This window comes from Oncorhynchus gorbuscha, linkage group LG12 (genome assembly GCF_021184085.1).
Source record: "Oncorhynchus gorbuscha isolate QuinsamMale2020 ecotype Even-year linkage group LG12, OgorEven_v1.0, whole genome shotgun sequence".
Taxonomy (NCBI): Eukaryota; Metazoa; Chordata; class Actinopteri; order Salmoniformes; family Salmonidae; genus Oncorhynchus; species Oncorhynchus gorbuscha.
The window spans coordinates 23540327-23553335 of record NC_060184.1 but is presented as its reverse complement, the minus strand read 5'-3'; the positions used below and the strand labels follow the sequence as shown (position 1 = coordinate 23553335).

Sequence of the window (13009 nt, the reverse complement as noted above, 5' to 3'; positions counted from 1 at the left end):
GGCCTGTAATTTTCATCATAGGTACACTTTAACTATGACAGACAAAATTAGAAAAAAAAATATATCCAGAAATCACATTGTAGGATTTTTAATGAATTTATTTGCAAATTATGGTGGAAAATAAGTATTTGGTCAATAACAAAAGTTTATCTCAATACTTTGTTATATACCCTTTGTTGGCAATGACAGAGGTCAAACGTTTTCTGTAAGTCTTCACAAGGTTTTCACACACTGTTGCTGCTATTTTGGCCCATTCCTCCATGCAGATCTCCTCTAGAGCAGTGATGTTTTGGGGGTGTTGCTGGGCAACACGGACTTTCAACTCCCTCCAAAGATTTTCTATGGGGTTGAGATTTGGAGACTGGCTAGGCCACTCCAGGACCTTGAAATGCTTCTTACGAAGCCACTCCTTCGTTGCACGGGCGGTGTGTTTGGGATCATTGTCATGCTGAAAGACCCTGCCACGTTTCATCTTCAATGCCTTTGCTGATGGAAGGAGGTTTTCACTCAAAATCTCACGCTACATGGCCCCATTCATTCTTTCCTTTACACGGATCAGTCGTCTTGGTCCCTTTGCAGAAAAACAGCCCCAAAGCATGATTTTTCCACCCCATGCTTCACAGTAGGTATGGTGTTCTTTGGATGCAACTCCGCATTCTTTGTCCTCCAAACACGACGAGTTGAGTTTTTACCAAAAAGTTATATTTTGGTTTCATCTGACCATATGACATTCTCCCAATCTTCTTCTGGATCATCCAAATGCTCTCTAGCAAACTTCAGACGGGCCTGGACATGTACTGGCTTAAGCAGGGGGACACGTCTGGCATTGCAGGATTTGAGTCCCTGGCGGCGTAGTGTGTTACTGATGGTAGCCTTTGTTACTTTGGTCCCAGCTCTCTTCAGGTCATTCACTAGGTCCCCCCGTGTGGTTCTGGGATTTTTGCTCACTGTTCTTGTGATCATTTTGACCCCACGGGGTGAGATCTTGCGTGAAGCCCCAGATCGAGGGAGATTATCAGTGGTCTTGTATGTATTCCATTTCCTAATAATTGCTCCCACAGTTGATTTCTTCAAACCAAGCTGCTTTCCTATTGCAGATTCAGTATTCCCAGCCTGGTGCAGGTCTACAATTTTGTTTCTGGTGTCCTTTGACAGCTCTTTGGTCTTGGCCATAGTGGAGTTTGGAGTGTGACTGTTTGAGATTGTGGACAGGTGTCTTTTATACTGATAACAAGTGGAGGACAGAGGAGCCTCTTAAATAAGAAGTTACAGGTCTGTGAGAGCCAGAAATCTTGCTTGTTTGTAGGTGACCAAATACTTATTTTCCACCATAATTTGCAAACAAATTCATAAAAATCCTACAATGTGATTTTCTGGATTTTTTTCTCTCATTTTGTCTGTCATAGTGTACCTATGATGAAAATTACAGGCCTCTCTCATCTTTTTAAGTGGGAGAACTTGCACAATTGGTGGCTGACTAAATACTGTTTTGGCTCACTGTATGCAATTTCTATTGGTACAAATTTGCTGGTGAGCTGAATTAAGAAGTCTTCTTGATCTAGGCCTCTTCTCCAAGTACTAAAAAAACATTTGTATTCTGGTATAGGCCTCCTGAATCGAAATAGGGCAGCATTTAAAGGACACTGCATGCACAGAGATAGAAGCAGCTTTATATAATCTGAAAACAGGTGTATAACCCAGAGCATCATAAGTGTGGTATATGCTGCAGTAGAGAGGTTCTGTATGTGGGGGTGCAATTGTTTCTTAGTGGAAACAGGGTCACCTTGACAGGGGTTGAGACAGACAGGCCGTGTGTGTGATGCAGTGATGGGAAAGTCCCATGACAATGGAGGGCAGCCCCGCACAAATCCGCCACGCTGACTCATCTGCAACTTACTTACATACAGAGCAGCATGCAGCAAGGGCAAGAGGAACCCATAACACAGAGAGGCACACAGATGGATAACAAGTGCATCAATAGGCAGAAACCTAAGCACCGGATGAGTGCAGACACACAAGCTAGTACAACACATGCACAAGAGAGTATCACATTCACATGTGTGCTTGTTACACATGTGCAGAATGATAGCTGGAAACACAACAACAAGCATAGCAATGCCAAGGCACAAGAGAGAGAGAGAGGGGTTTGTTGATGAGAAGAGTGTTGTTGTTTTCGAAGGTTTCACACATCACCACACAGAACTGTACATGGTGAAGAAAATAACATCAACAATCTATATTACACAATCAGATTTTCCTCATATACAAATCAAACAATTGCACATCAATGTGGACAACAAAGTGCAGTAAGTGCAGCATGCCTGGAGGCCGATGAGGATGAGGTGGTTTAACAGAACAACAACACATCACCCAATGAGAAAAATACAAAGACACAAAGAGACGCAACTGCTAGCAGGAGCACTTATGCTAACATGTTAAGAGTGATGGTGGGGTGTACACATGCTCCTTTTGCATTCCAATGCCATTTTCAAAGTCTCATGTATTGCATGGGGCTTTCCAATAATATAGTAAAGTGTTCATACATCTCCTGGAGTGTGTGTAGGTTCAGATGGAATATCCCTTTGTGTGTTTGAAAAGAAACTGTCAAGTAAAACCAATGACTTCCTGGTATACAGTAAAGATAAGTTGACAGAGAAGTGGGGGGAGTAATTGTGGAAGCTCTCCCTCTCGCCGAAAGCCAAATCTCTGGGGACACAATCAAAGCCTCGCAAAAACTGCAGGCAAAGAAAAAAGCCATCATGTCCTTCAAATAGAATAGCAATCAAGAGGGAATCCTGGGATGAACCCCTCAGCCTGTTGGCAACAGGCAGCACGCAACTTCATCTATTATTCAAGTTAATTACACTTTCAGACTGGAGTGTCTTTTTTGTTTTTTTTTTAAGCCGTAATTCCTGATTTGACGTTATTCTATTTCATCAGAGCGAAGTCAGAAAAAGGCGGGAAGAACATCAACATCCTCCAGTGAGGGTCACATTGAGAAGTTTCTTTCAAAGACTGAAGCCCATCAGAAAGGGATATGGCAGCTGACTGGAGAGGTTTGTATGAAAGCCACCTATCTGCAGCTGTATGGGCCGAGGGTCAGGGCAATGTCTGTGTGTTAGTGTGCTTGACCCTGGGCCTGCCCATGGCGCAGACCGAGGCGTCAGCGGTGAGGGAGGGGCGGCGCTCACCTCATGAATTTCTTGGGCTCTGTCGGAGGGGTCGGTGGGGGCAGAGGTTTGCTAGTGTTGAGGTCAAGGTGGTGAATGGGGGAGTTGGGGATAGGCTCTAAGCGGTTGGGCTGGGGTTGCCCGCTCCCCATCCCTGTTCCTGCTGCCTCCAGAGCCCTGAGGTTTGGAGAGCTGCTGAATCGGTTTGCTGATTTGTCATTCTTTCTCTTTTGCTACACAGAGGGACAAAAACACAAAGAAACGGAAATAGGGAGAACTAGTCCAATGAAAAAAAAAACTTGTGTATTTACTGTATATTTATACATCTATATATTTCTCATTCTCAGAGGATTTATGTAGATGGAGGCTTTCTGAAGGTCAGGCTCGTACCACTCAACTAGAGAAGGAACAGTCGCTCTCAGCTATAATATGTGAATTAAGATGAGAAAAAAGTATCACATGAAGAGGCTACAGAGAGTTCACACTAACAAAGAATGGCTTGGAAAGCAAAGGAGAACTGGATGTTTGAACAGTGAGATAACACACACACACACTGACTATCCCCCCCCCCCCACACACACACACAAACAAATGTACACACACACGCAAACTATATGTAACACTAAACCAAAATATCAGAAGTCATAGAACTTGAAATGGAGTCAACAGTTACATATTGACCATGCAGAGTGATCCATTCAACTGGGAGACAGGGGGTTGATGCATTTACATTGGAATGGGACACAACTTCTCTCCACTAAGGGATGGAATGGTTCCAATGGAAATCAAGACTAAGGATATGTGGAAAGGCAACTTAAAATCTCCACTTCAACCATTTTCTACATTGAGGTACAGGCTAGTGGTTTCGGCTTGTAATGGTCGGGATGGTTCCCTAAGGGTTTCAAATTGTCACCTGACGCTTTTGGTCTTCACAAAGAGTCAAAGACTAGTTCAGATAAGCTACATGGCTCTAATCAACCGGCAGAGTATATACTAGAAGTCGAGGTAATGTACATGGTCAGTGTTAGTCCCCTGTGTGTCTGTCTGTCTGTGTGTGGTGTGTTAGTGTGCAGCGGTCAGCTCACCTTGATGAGGGGATTTATTACTCCCACGTTGGGACTGGTGTTGAACACCTTGTTGAAGTTGGTCTCTCTGTTCACCAATTCCAGCTGGTAGAACTTTTTGTCGTCCTGCACGTCAACAGAGAGACTTCAGTTAGCTCATGGTGCTCTGGGTTATTGATGGAGCATCTCACACCTCACACTCTAATTAAACGTCATTCGTGGGCTTAAATACCAGTACCGTGTGATACAACCCGCAAAAGTCACAGGGTTTCTGGCAGGGTTTCTAGCCAAGCTCTAGTGCTATAGATACAGTATACTGAATAGCGGTCTACAATACATTGTTGGGACTCAATGGCTGTAACATACCGGAGTCTACTGCAGCTGAATGAGAAATCTTAATCACACAAGGCAACAGCACTCCATACTACTATTGATTGGAGGTAGACAGGCATGCAGGCTCCATAAAACCACACAAGGGCATCCTGTAAGCCATCTTGTACTGTGTACATACACTTACCACCAGCTTCTTGACGAGAGACTCCCTCTCAGTCACCATTTCCTTTAGCTCAGCGATCACCTGCAGGTCCTCAGGCCGGCTCTCCCTGTTCCGGAACTTATCCTCCGTGCCCTCCAACCTGGGGAGAGGAGGGGGCCATTAGGGCTCTGACATATCACAGTTTCCTCACAACACAGTGTGAATCAGGTAACATTGTGGAAACAACGTTTTGTTTGTGTAACATGATGATCAAAGTGCCTTGGATCAGCATGGGGATATGAGCAGACACTGAGGGAGCATGTTTTGAAAACCTCCCTTCCATCATCTGCAGATCAATACTAAAGCATTAGCTTTTAACTCTCCTACCTTTAATCTCATAATCAGAAAGCCTATTAGTGCTTGTGTATTACTATGATCAAAACACGAGAAACATTACATGTTGTTCTGAATTCCAATTAAACTTCTCAACAAATAACAAGCGCTCTTTAGAAGAGTTCTTATCAGTGATCAAAGCCATCTGCCTCGCCACAGTTTTATGCTGCCTCTAATTTGAGATTGATGACTTTAATACACAGAGATATTCCTCGTGCTCGAAACAAGCATCCATCATGTCCAGTTTGGCATGACGTCCTCAGCACTACAGAGGTGGAATGACAAGTGATACCAAACTCTCCATCAAACTCAGACGCAAGACAGAGACAGGAACACGCTTGAATTAGACAGGGAGCGTATTGGATATAATGATAATGGCTTCTGTCACGCTGCTATGCATCAGCCATCCGTTCATTTGTTGCTTAATTGACAGAAGCAGCATCTACTACACTTTACTTCAGTATCACGTTTCACTACAGACCCGTCTGCATCCCTACACATGCTCCAAACATAAACAATGTGAAACCAACATGATGCTGCAATGCAGCCTGGGAGGATGGTCCTGCCTTGCTTTAAAACAAATATATATTGTCATCAGTGTTGGGGAAGCTATTCTGAAAATATAGTTTACCAAGCTACCAATTACTTCACACTGAAAGAAGTTAGCTACACTAAAGCTACCCTTAAGAAAATATAGTTGACTTAACTAAAGTTACTTTGTAAAAGTTGTTCACTATATCCAAACGACTGAGTGATAAACTATCATATCTAAATCTGATGTCATAGACTATAAATTTCAAGAACAGATCACTCTGGAGTCAGTTGTTAACAGAATGTGTAATTTAGCTGATTTAACACAAAAACAATGTTTTAAGTGAGAATTAGGCAGGGCTGATGCCGAAAAAGACAGGAAAGTATTGCTTACTTTACCCACATTTTATTTTAGACAAAAAAGTAGTGTGTCGTTCCAGTAGTTACCTACACATGGTAAAAAAAAACGTATTTACTACCGAAAACACTACCTAGATTAGAATTTAGTTCAACTACCACCAAGCTACTGCAAAATGGAGTTAAATTACTAGTTGAACTACATGTAGTTCACTACTCCCTAACACTGCTCATCATCACACTCCAGTCAACTCTCCAGCGACATCACTCAAAACCGATGTAACTAATGGCTAGGAAGCACTAAAACAAACTAAAACAAACCAATCAGACAACAAACTTGTGTTGGTTCCCATGGGTTTAACCAAGCGATGTATTGAGATAAAATATTAATAGAACTTGAATGGCATAATATTTAGAGGTGGCCAGGGACCGGCTTTGGGGAACGAGGCTGACAAGGTGATTAATTGGGGAGGGGACAAGAGCTGTTGTTAAAATATATTTGTTATGTGCTTAATTAGCAGGCAGTAAATTGTCAACCTCGAGGTAAGGCCTTGGAAACTAGAAACTTGAAAATGACAGGGGCTTGGACCTTGTTGGTTTTGGAAAGGTTAGCAACAGACAAATCTGTGTGAGGCTAATGTGAACAATCTTTACAGGAAGGTACTGGATTCTGTTTGTCAGTCAAATTGACTTGAGGAACATGCACAAATAATGACGTATGCTTCACTTGCATTTCATTTTGAAAGGTGCGATTGAGCCATGAGAAGATTTGGTGTAGGGCATCACAGATGCACTCTCTGCAGTAGCTGGCTTTGTGTCTAGATGGTGCTCTCATTCACATGAAACTAAATGAGGTCACTCCCCTGTCCCAGGATCCTGTATATCTGTTCCATCTAACTCTCTCTCAGTGTCTCTGTCTCAGAGACAGAGACTGTCTCTCTCACTCTCACTCTCTCACTCTCTCACTCTCTCACTCTCGTATCCCAAACATATTTCTTACAGAGACAGCTGCCTGTTATCCCTATAATCATTACAGTACATGTCCCTGGATCTATTCAGAGTAGATTACAGGGGATTTCTATGTCTATGGTCATATTTTCTGGTGTGTACTGTTTGTGTACAGTACTGTGGTGTCATGAAAGCTAGGGGACCTGCACACCCAGCTGGAGGTTTATCCCAAGTAGGACACTGCTGCTGATAGACGGTGTGTGTGTGTGTGCGTGTGCATGCGGTGGGGGATTGAGGACACAGTCACCTCCATGCAGCACAGTAGAAAACAAAACAGGTCTGTCAGATCTCTCATAAAAGGGAAGGACCTTCCCAATGGGCCATATTCACCTCCGGAGATCATGTGCAGCCACCCACTCTCCTTTCCACTCCCTCCCTCCCTCCCTCCCGCTCTCCCTCCCGCTCTCCCTCCCTCCCTCCCTCCCTCCCATCCTCCCTCCCATCCAATACCTTCCTCCTTCCATCCATTTCTGTATCTGTGTGGGAAACTCACGTCTTTAGCCTGTGCTCTGCCAGGGACTGTGGCCTTTCATCATCTGGGCTTTATATAATCACAGTATCACATATGCTCTCACAGTGAGTGCTATATCAACTACATACTGGATGTACTGTACGTACAGGACTTGCAGAGCAGAGATCTTGTCTTTGAGAAGCTCCTGGGCCTTGTTGAAGTCACACAGCATGTTCTGAGTCTCTCTGTTGTGCATGGCGTTCATCTCAGCCATCTCTCGCTCGTGTTTCTTCGACAGGTCCTGTTCATGAGCCCTGAGAAGAGACCAGATCATTAAAGTCCATTCAGATCACGTCTTTATACACCTCTCCAGCTCTGAGGTACAGTCTCCTGTGTAGAGTTGTTACAGTATCCTAACTCAGTATCCTAACTTGGCACAATTACCACAGACACATTTCTTTTGATCCTGCTGGCACCTTTACAATTTCATTCATCTTTGACTTTCCTTCATCTTTTTTTGTTGCCAAGAAAGACATATATAATTTATAGCAGGAGGCTCTGGAGGAGAGATATCACTGGTTCACCATAAGTGGAAAACACTCTTTTCTATTTACTTATTGATTTATTTTGATGTGGGACAGATAGACAGGACTCTTCCAAGGCATTACACCAGCTGATTGAAATTCCCTGCCTTGTAGCGGCGACTCCCTCTCTCTCCCCTCAGTAGACTATATGGCAGTGTTGCTCACGCAGAGCTACTGCAGTCAGAGAGAGAGGCAGAGCACGAGGAGTGCAGAGGAATACGTTTGCTGAGTAATGCTCCCTGAGGGACACAAATCTTTTCCAATTTATTTATTTTTATCTCAGGAAACTAGGATTCGCCAGCGTGTTACATAATTGGAAGTGAAAGGTGCTCCACAAGGGGCCTGGAATCCTACCAGTGATATGTGTTGTTGACGCCACATATGCACAAACACACACGCAGACGCAAACACACACAGACGCAAACACACACGCACACACCACACACACACACACCACACACACACACACCACACACACACACACACACACACACACACACACACACACACACACACACACACACACACACACACACACACACACACACACACACACACACACAAACCCCATGCGCTTGGTTATCTCTAGCTCTAGAAAAGCATCAGCCTCCATTTTTGATTCATCACCAAACAGGCCTTCAATTCTAATGACAGAGCCTGCTGTTCGTTCCATCCAGGCCTCCGACCACATTATTAATTAATATAAGAGTGAATTATTCATATCAGCCTGTGGGAAAAGCATGATAGATTATATTCAGGCCTTGCCCCAAATAACCCTGACTTTCATATTTTCTTATACATTTACTTATACATTTAAAACAAATGTCAGAGAAACCAAGTCATCAAAGGGAATAACAGTGCATAAAACACGACTTCCAAAAGGGAGAGGCAAATTGGCCTCCTCTCTTTCTCTTTCCAGTATCCTTCAAATGTAATCCAACTCAAAAACGATTCCAGCACTGCCAATGGCCACCAACTGTCACGTCTAAACAAGAGGAATTCACACAACTGAACTTGTCGTGTTGTGATTCACCAGTCATCTGAACTAAATGTGTTAAAAACCTTAATCGTGGCCATATTAAAACGAGGTACAGGCATTCGCCTGCAGAGATAGCGTACAGAGATTCACCTAATTAAGTTTGGCAACGCACCAGAACAGCTTTACTGTAGATGACCTGTTAATGTGTCAACCCTCCTGTGTGTCACCCCATAATGCCCTGTGGCAGGATCACAACCCTGCCCTCCCCTCCTGCACTCTCCTCCAGCCCACCTGATCTGCTGGTTGGCCTCGCTGCGGATCTTCAGCACCTCCTTGCCCTTGAGCTCCAGCTCCTTGGTGAGTGTGTTGATGTTCTCGTTCAGTGTGTGAATCTCGTGGTCCAGCTGAGCAATGTGGTTCTTCCTCCTTACCACCTCCTCCTGCAGGTCTGAGATCCGGCCCAGCAACTCCCTCTCCTGAATGGGGAAAAGGCAGATATACAACGGCACAAAAGAACAGACAAAAACAAGAAAAAACACAAGTTTGAGTTAGCATTTGATCCCACAGGCGTGTGCTGCTGTACTGTCCCCTTGTATTCACAGGGGGCACTGTGATACTTTCTGACACCATGTTTACAGTGCCATGGCTGCTACAGCTTTGCCATGGCCGCTACAGCTTTGCCATGGCCGCTACAGCTTTGCCATGGCCGCTACAGCTTTGCCATGGCCGCTACAGCTTTGCCATGGCCGCTACAGCTTTGCCATGGCCGCTACAGCTTTGCCATGGCCGCTACAGCTTTGCCATGGCCGCTACAGCTTTGCCATGGCCGCTACAGGCCGCTACAGCTTTGCCATGGCCGCTTTGCCATGGACGCAGCTTTGCCATGGCCGCTACAGCTTTGCCATGGCCGCTACAGCTTTGCCATGGCCGCTACAGCTTTGCCATGGCCGCTACAGCTTTGCCATGGCCGCTACAGCTTTGCCATAGCCGCTACAGCTTTGCCATGGATGATACAGCTTTGCCATGGATGATACAGCTTTGCCATGGATGATACAGCTTTGCCATGGCTGCTACTGCTTTGCCATGGCTGCTCCATCATAATACGTGAGCACACTCACATGCCATGGCATTCCTCTGCCTCTCTCAGAAATAAATGTGGGTTTCACTGAACACGTCTGTTGGGAGGTTGATAATATTGATAGCTGAATAGATATACTGATAAATAAAGTGCTGATTGTGCTGCTTGTATTTGTTTATAGTTAGTACGAGTTACAACAACGTGTTAGAGGACTGTTAGATCACCTGGAAAAGGTCATTACATTTGTTTATTTAACCTTTATTTAACTAGGCAAGTCAGTTAAGAACAAGTTCTTATTTACAATGGCGGCCTACCCCGGCCAAACCTGGACGACGCTGGGCCAATTGTGCGCCGTCCTATGGGTCTCCCAATCACGGGCCGGATGTGATGCAGCCTGGATTCGAATCAGGTACTGTCGTGACGCTTCTTGCACTGAGATGCAGTGTCTTAGACCACCGAGCAACTCGGGAGTCATCTCCTGTCTATTAGCTCAAACACGGCTGCTCCGGTCTGGTCCAGTCAATTGTACTGAAAACATATCGGAAAACATTCCCTAGAATACATGTCAATTGTTCAGTATGTAAGAGGGACAGCGCTGCCATCTGAATCTGGACAACTCTAGGCTATTATCACTCTCTTTCCCAAAGTTACGTAACAGTTAACTCACCAGGCTGATATATCAAATATATAATCTCCTTTTGCCCAGGAAGAAATACATGTAACTACCTGATTTTACTGGAGCTAGAAGTAAAGCCATGTTGTAGATGAGCCAAGCAAAGCATGATACAAGGGTCATTTTCCACTTCGGCAACGGCACCTCTTTTAGAAGTCTCTCCTTCTCTAAAAGAGACATCTAGCTAACAGTTCACGCAGCATACCGTCAAGCCAAACACTGGTATTATAAAGTTAATGGCTCTTGCGTAATCATATTACAATCTGCATGTATTAACTTTGAATTCCTGTAAATATAATTTCTTGCCAGCGGATTATTGTGAAAACAGTAATCTAGTAATTCATGTGTGGGCCACTGCAGGGGGCAGGTTTAAGGGGACTGGCTCTCTCTCCTCCATAGAAGATCATTTCTCCATCCTCTGCTTAACAGACATTCACTGTGACATTTCTGCTGCCTTCCAAACTCCCCAGTGGATACCTGTTTGGCTTGGAGGCAAACATGATTGACATATCTCTGCATGGTTGGGTTGTGGATTTCCACAAGGACAGGTAGAGAGGCAGACATTGCCAGCAGTGGAGAACAGAGTTAAACGGCTAAACATCAGTGTGGGAGAAGGAAGTTTGTAGCTAGGTTGTAATTGGCGCTTGACCCTATATTTGTGTAGGCTGCGGCTGGTTAGGCAAGTGTGTGTGTGTGTTTGTGTCCATTCATGTGAATGTGTGTGCACGCAGGCGTGTGCGTATCCATGTGTGTGTGTGGTCTTTGGAGTGAGACAGTGGTGACAGCTCTATTAGCAGCACTGAGACTCACAGTGAGGACACTCACGCTGCCTGAGGGTCAGTCTAAAAACCACGGACTCTGTCAAGATGACACTATGGAATAGCATTATTCATTGTCCATACATAGATAGGTATTCTGTTGGAGAGCAAATTCTATGGTGTAACCATCCGAGCAGCACTCCTCAAAATCAGCCCTTTCTGTGGGTGGAACTATTCCAGGTCAAAGGAAGCATCAAAGCATTTGGATAAAATATCACAGGAACAAAATAGCAGTTTTTAAAAGCTTCTTCTGAGGGACTGGTGGGAAGTTGGTAGATGGAGTTCCCACCTCCAACAATCACCACATTTGATCTCTTATCTTGAAAAATGAAAAAATGTAATTTCTGTGGCTGGCTGATAGTTATTTTGACAGTATTGTGGATGGGTAGAGGGAAGCAGCATTCCCCAAGAGAGGATGGCTTTCACTTCAGCAGTAATAAATTCATGAACTTCTTTGAGGAAAACATGATGATAAATTAGAAAGCAAATTACAGACTCCTCTTTAAATCTGCGTATTCCTTCAAAGCTCAGTTGACCTGAGTCTGCACAACTCTGCCAGGACCTAGGATCAAGAGAGACACTCAAGTGTTTTAGTATTATATCTCTTGACACAATGATGAAAATAATCATGACCTCTAAACCTTCAAGCTGCATACTGGACCCTATTCCAACTAAACTACTGAAAGAGCTGCTTCCTGTGCTTGGCCCTCCTATGTTGAACATAATAAAACGGCTCTCTATCCACCGGATGTGTACCAAAATCACTAAAAGTGGCAGTAATAAAGCCTCTCTTGAAAAACCCAAACCTTGACCCAGAAAATATAAAAAACTATCGGCCTATTTCGAATCTTACATTCTTCTCAAAAACTTTAGAAAAGGCTGTTGCGCAGCAACTCACTGCCTTCCTGAAGACAAACAATGTATACAAAATGCTTCAGTCTGGTTTTAGACCCCATCGTAGCACTGAGATTGCACTTTAGTTACCTTTTAGTGGCATCAGACCTTTTAGTGGCATCAGACCGAGGCTCTGCATCTGTCCTCGTGCTCCTAGACCTTAGTGCTGCTTTTGATACCATCGATCACCACATACTTTTGTAGAGATTGGAAACCCAAATTGGTCTACACGGACAAGTTCTGGCCTGGTTTAGATCTTATCTGTCGGAAAGATATCAGTTTGTCTCTGTGAATGGTTTGTCCTCTGACAAATCAACTGTACATTTCGGTGTTCCTCAAGGTTCCGTTTTAGGACCACTATTGTTTTCACTATATATTTTACCTCTTGGGGATGTCATTCGAAAACATAATGTTAACTTTCACTGCTATGCGGATGACACAAAGCTCTACATTTCAATGAAACATGGTGAAGCCCCAAAATTGCCCTCGCTAGAAGCCTGTGTTTCAGACATAAGGAAGTGGATGGCTGCAAAC

The 13009-nt window shown here is 44.2% G+C and overlaps 1 protein-coding gene across 9 annotated transcripts in view; it reads right to left on the bottom strand.

Moving 5' to 3' along the window:
• LOC123990727 (protein FAM184A-like) overlaps positions 1 to 13009 on the bottom strand; it is a 114465-nt gene that overhangs the window by 4640 nt on the left and 96816 nt on the right. For 4 of the 9 annotated variants that reach the window (XR_006830705.1, XM_046291538.1, XM_046291539.1 and 1 more), the window contains 5 exons: positions 9304 to 9488; positions 7617 to 7763; positions 4746 to 4869; positions 4256 to 4360; positions 3192 to 3403 (listed from right to left, as the gene is read on the bottom strand). Coding sequence is in view for 8 of the 9 variants with exons in the window: in XM_046291538.1 (XP_046147494.1) it covers positions 3192 to 3403; positions 4256 to 4360; positions 4746 to 4869; positions 7617 to 7763; positions 9304 to 9488 (773 nt within the window). In the remaining variant the exon portion in view is untranslated. The remainder of the gene's footprint in view (positions 1 to 3191; positions 3404 to 4255; positions 4361 to 4745; positions 4870 to 7616; positions 7764 to 9303; positions 9489 to 13009) is intronic. The other 5 variants (XM_046291541.1, XM_046291543.1, XM_046291542.1 and 2 more) reach the window with 3 other exon arrangements.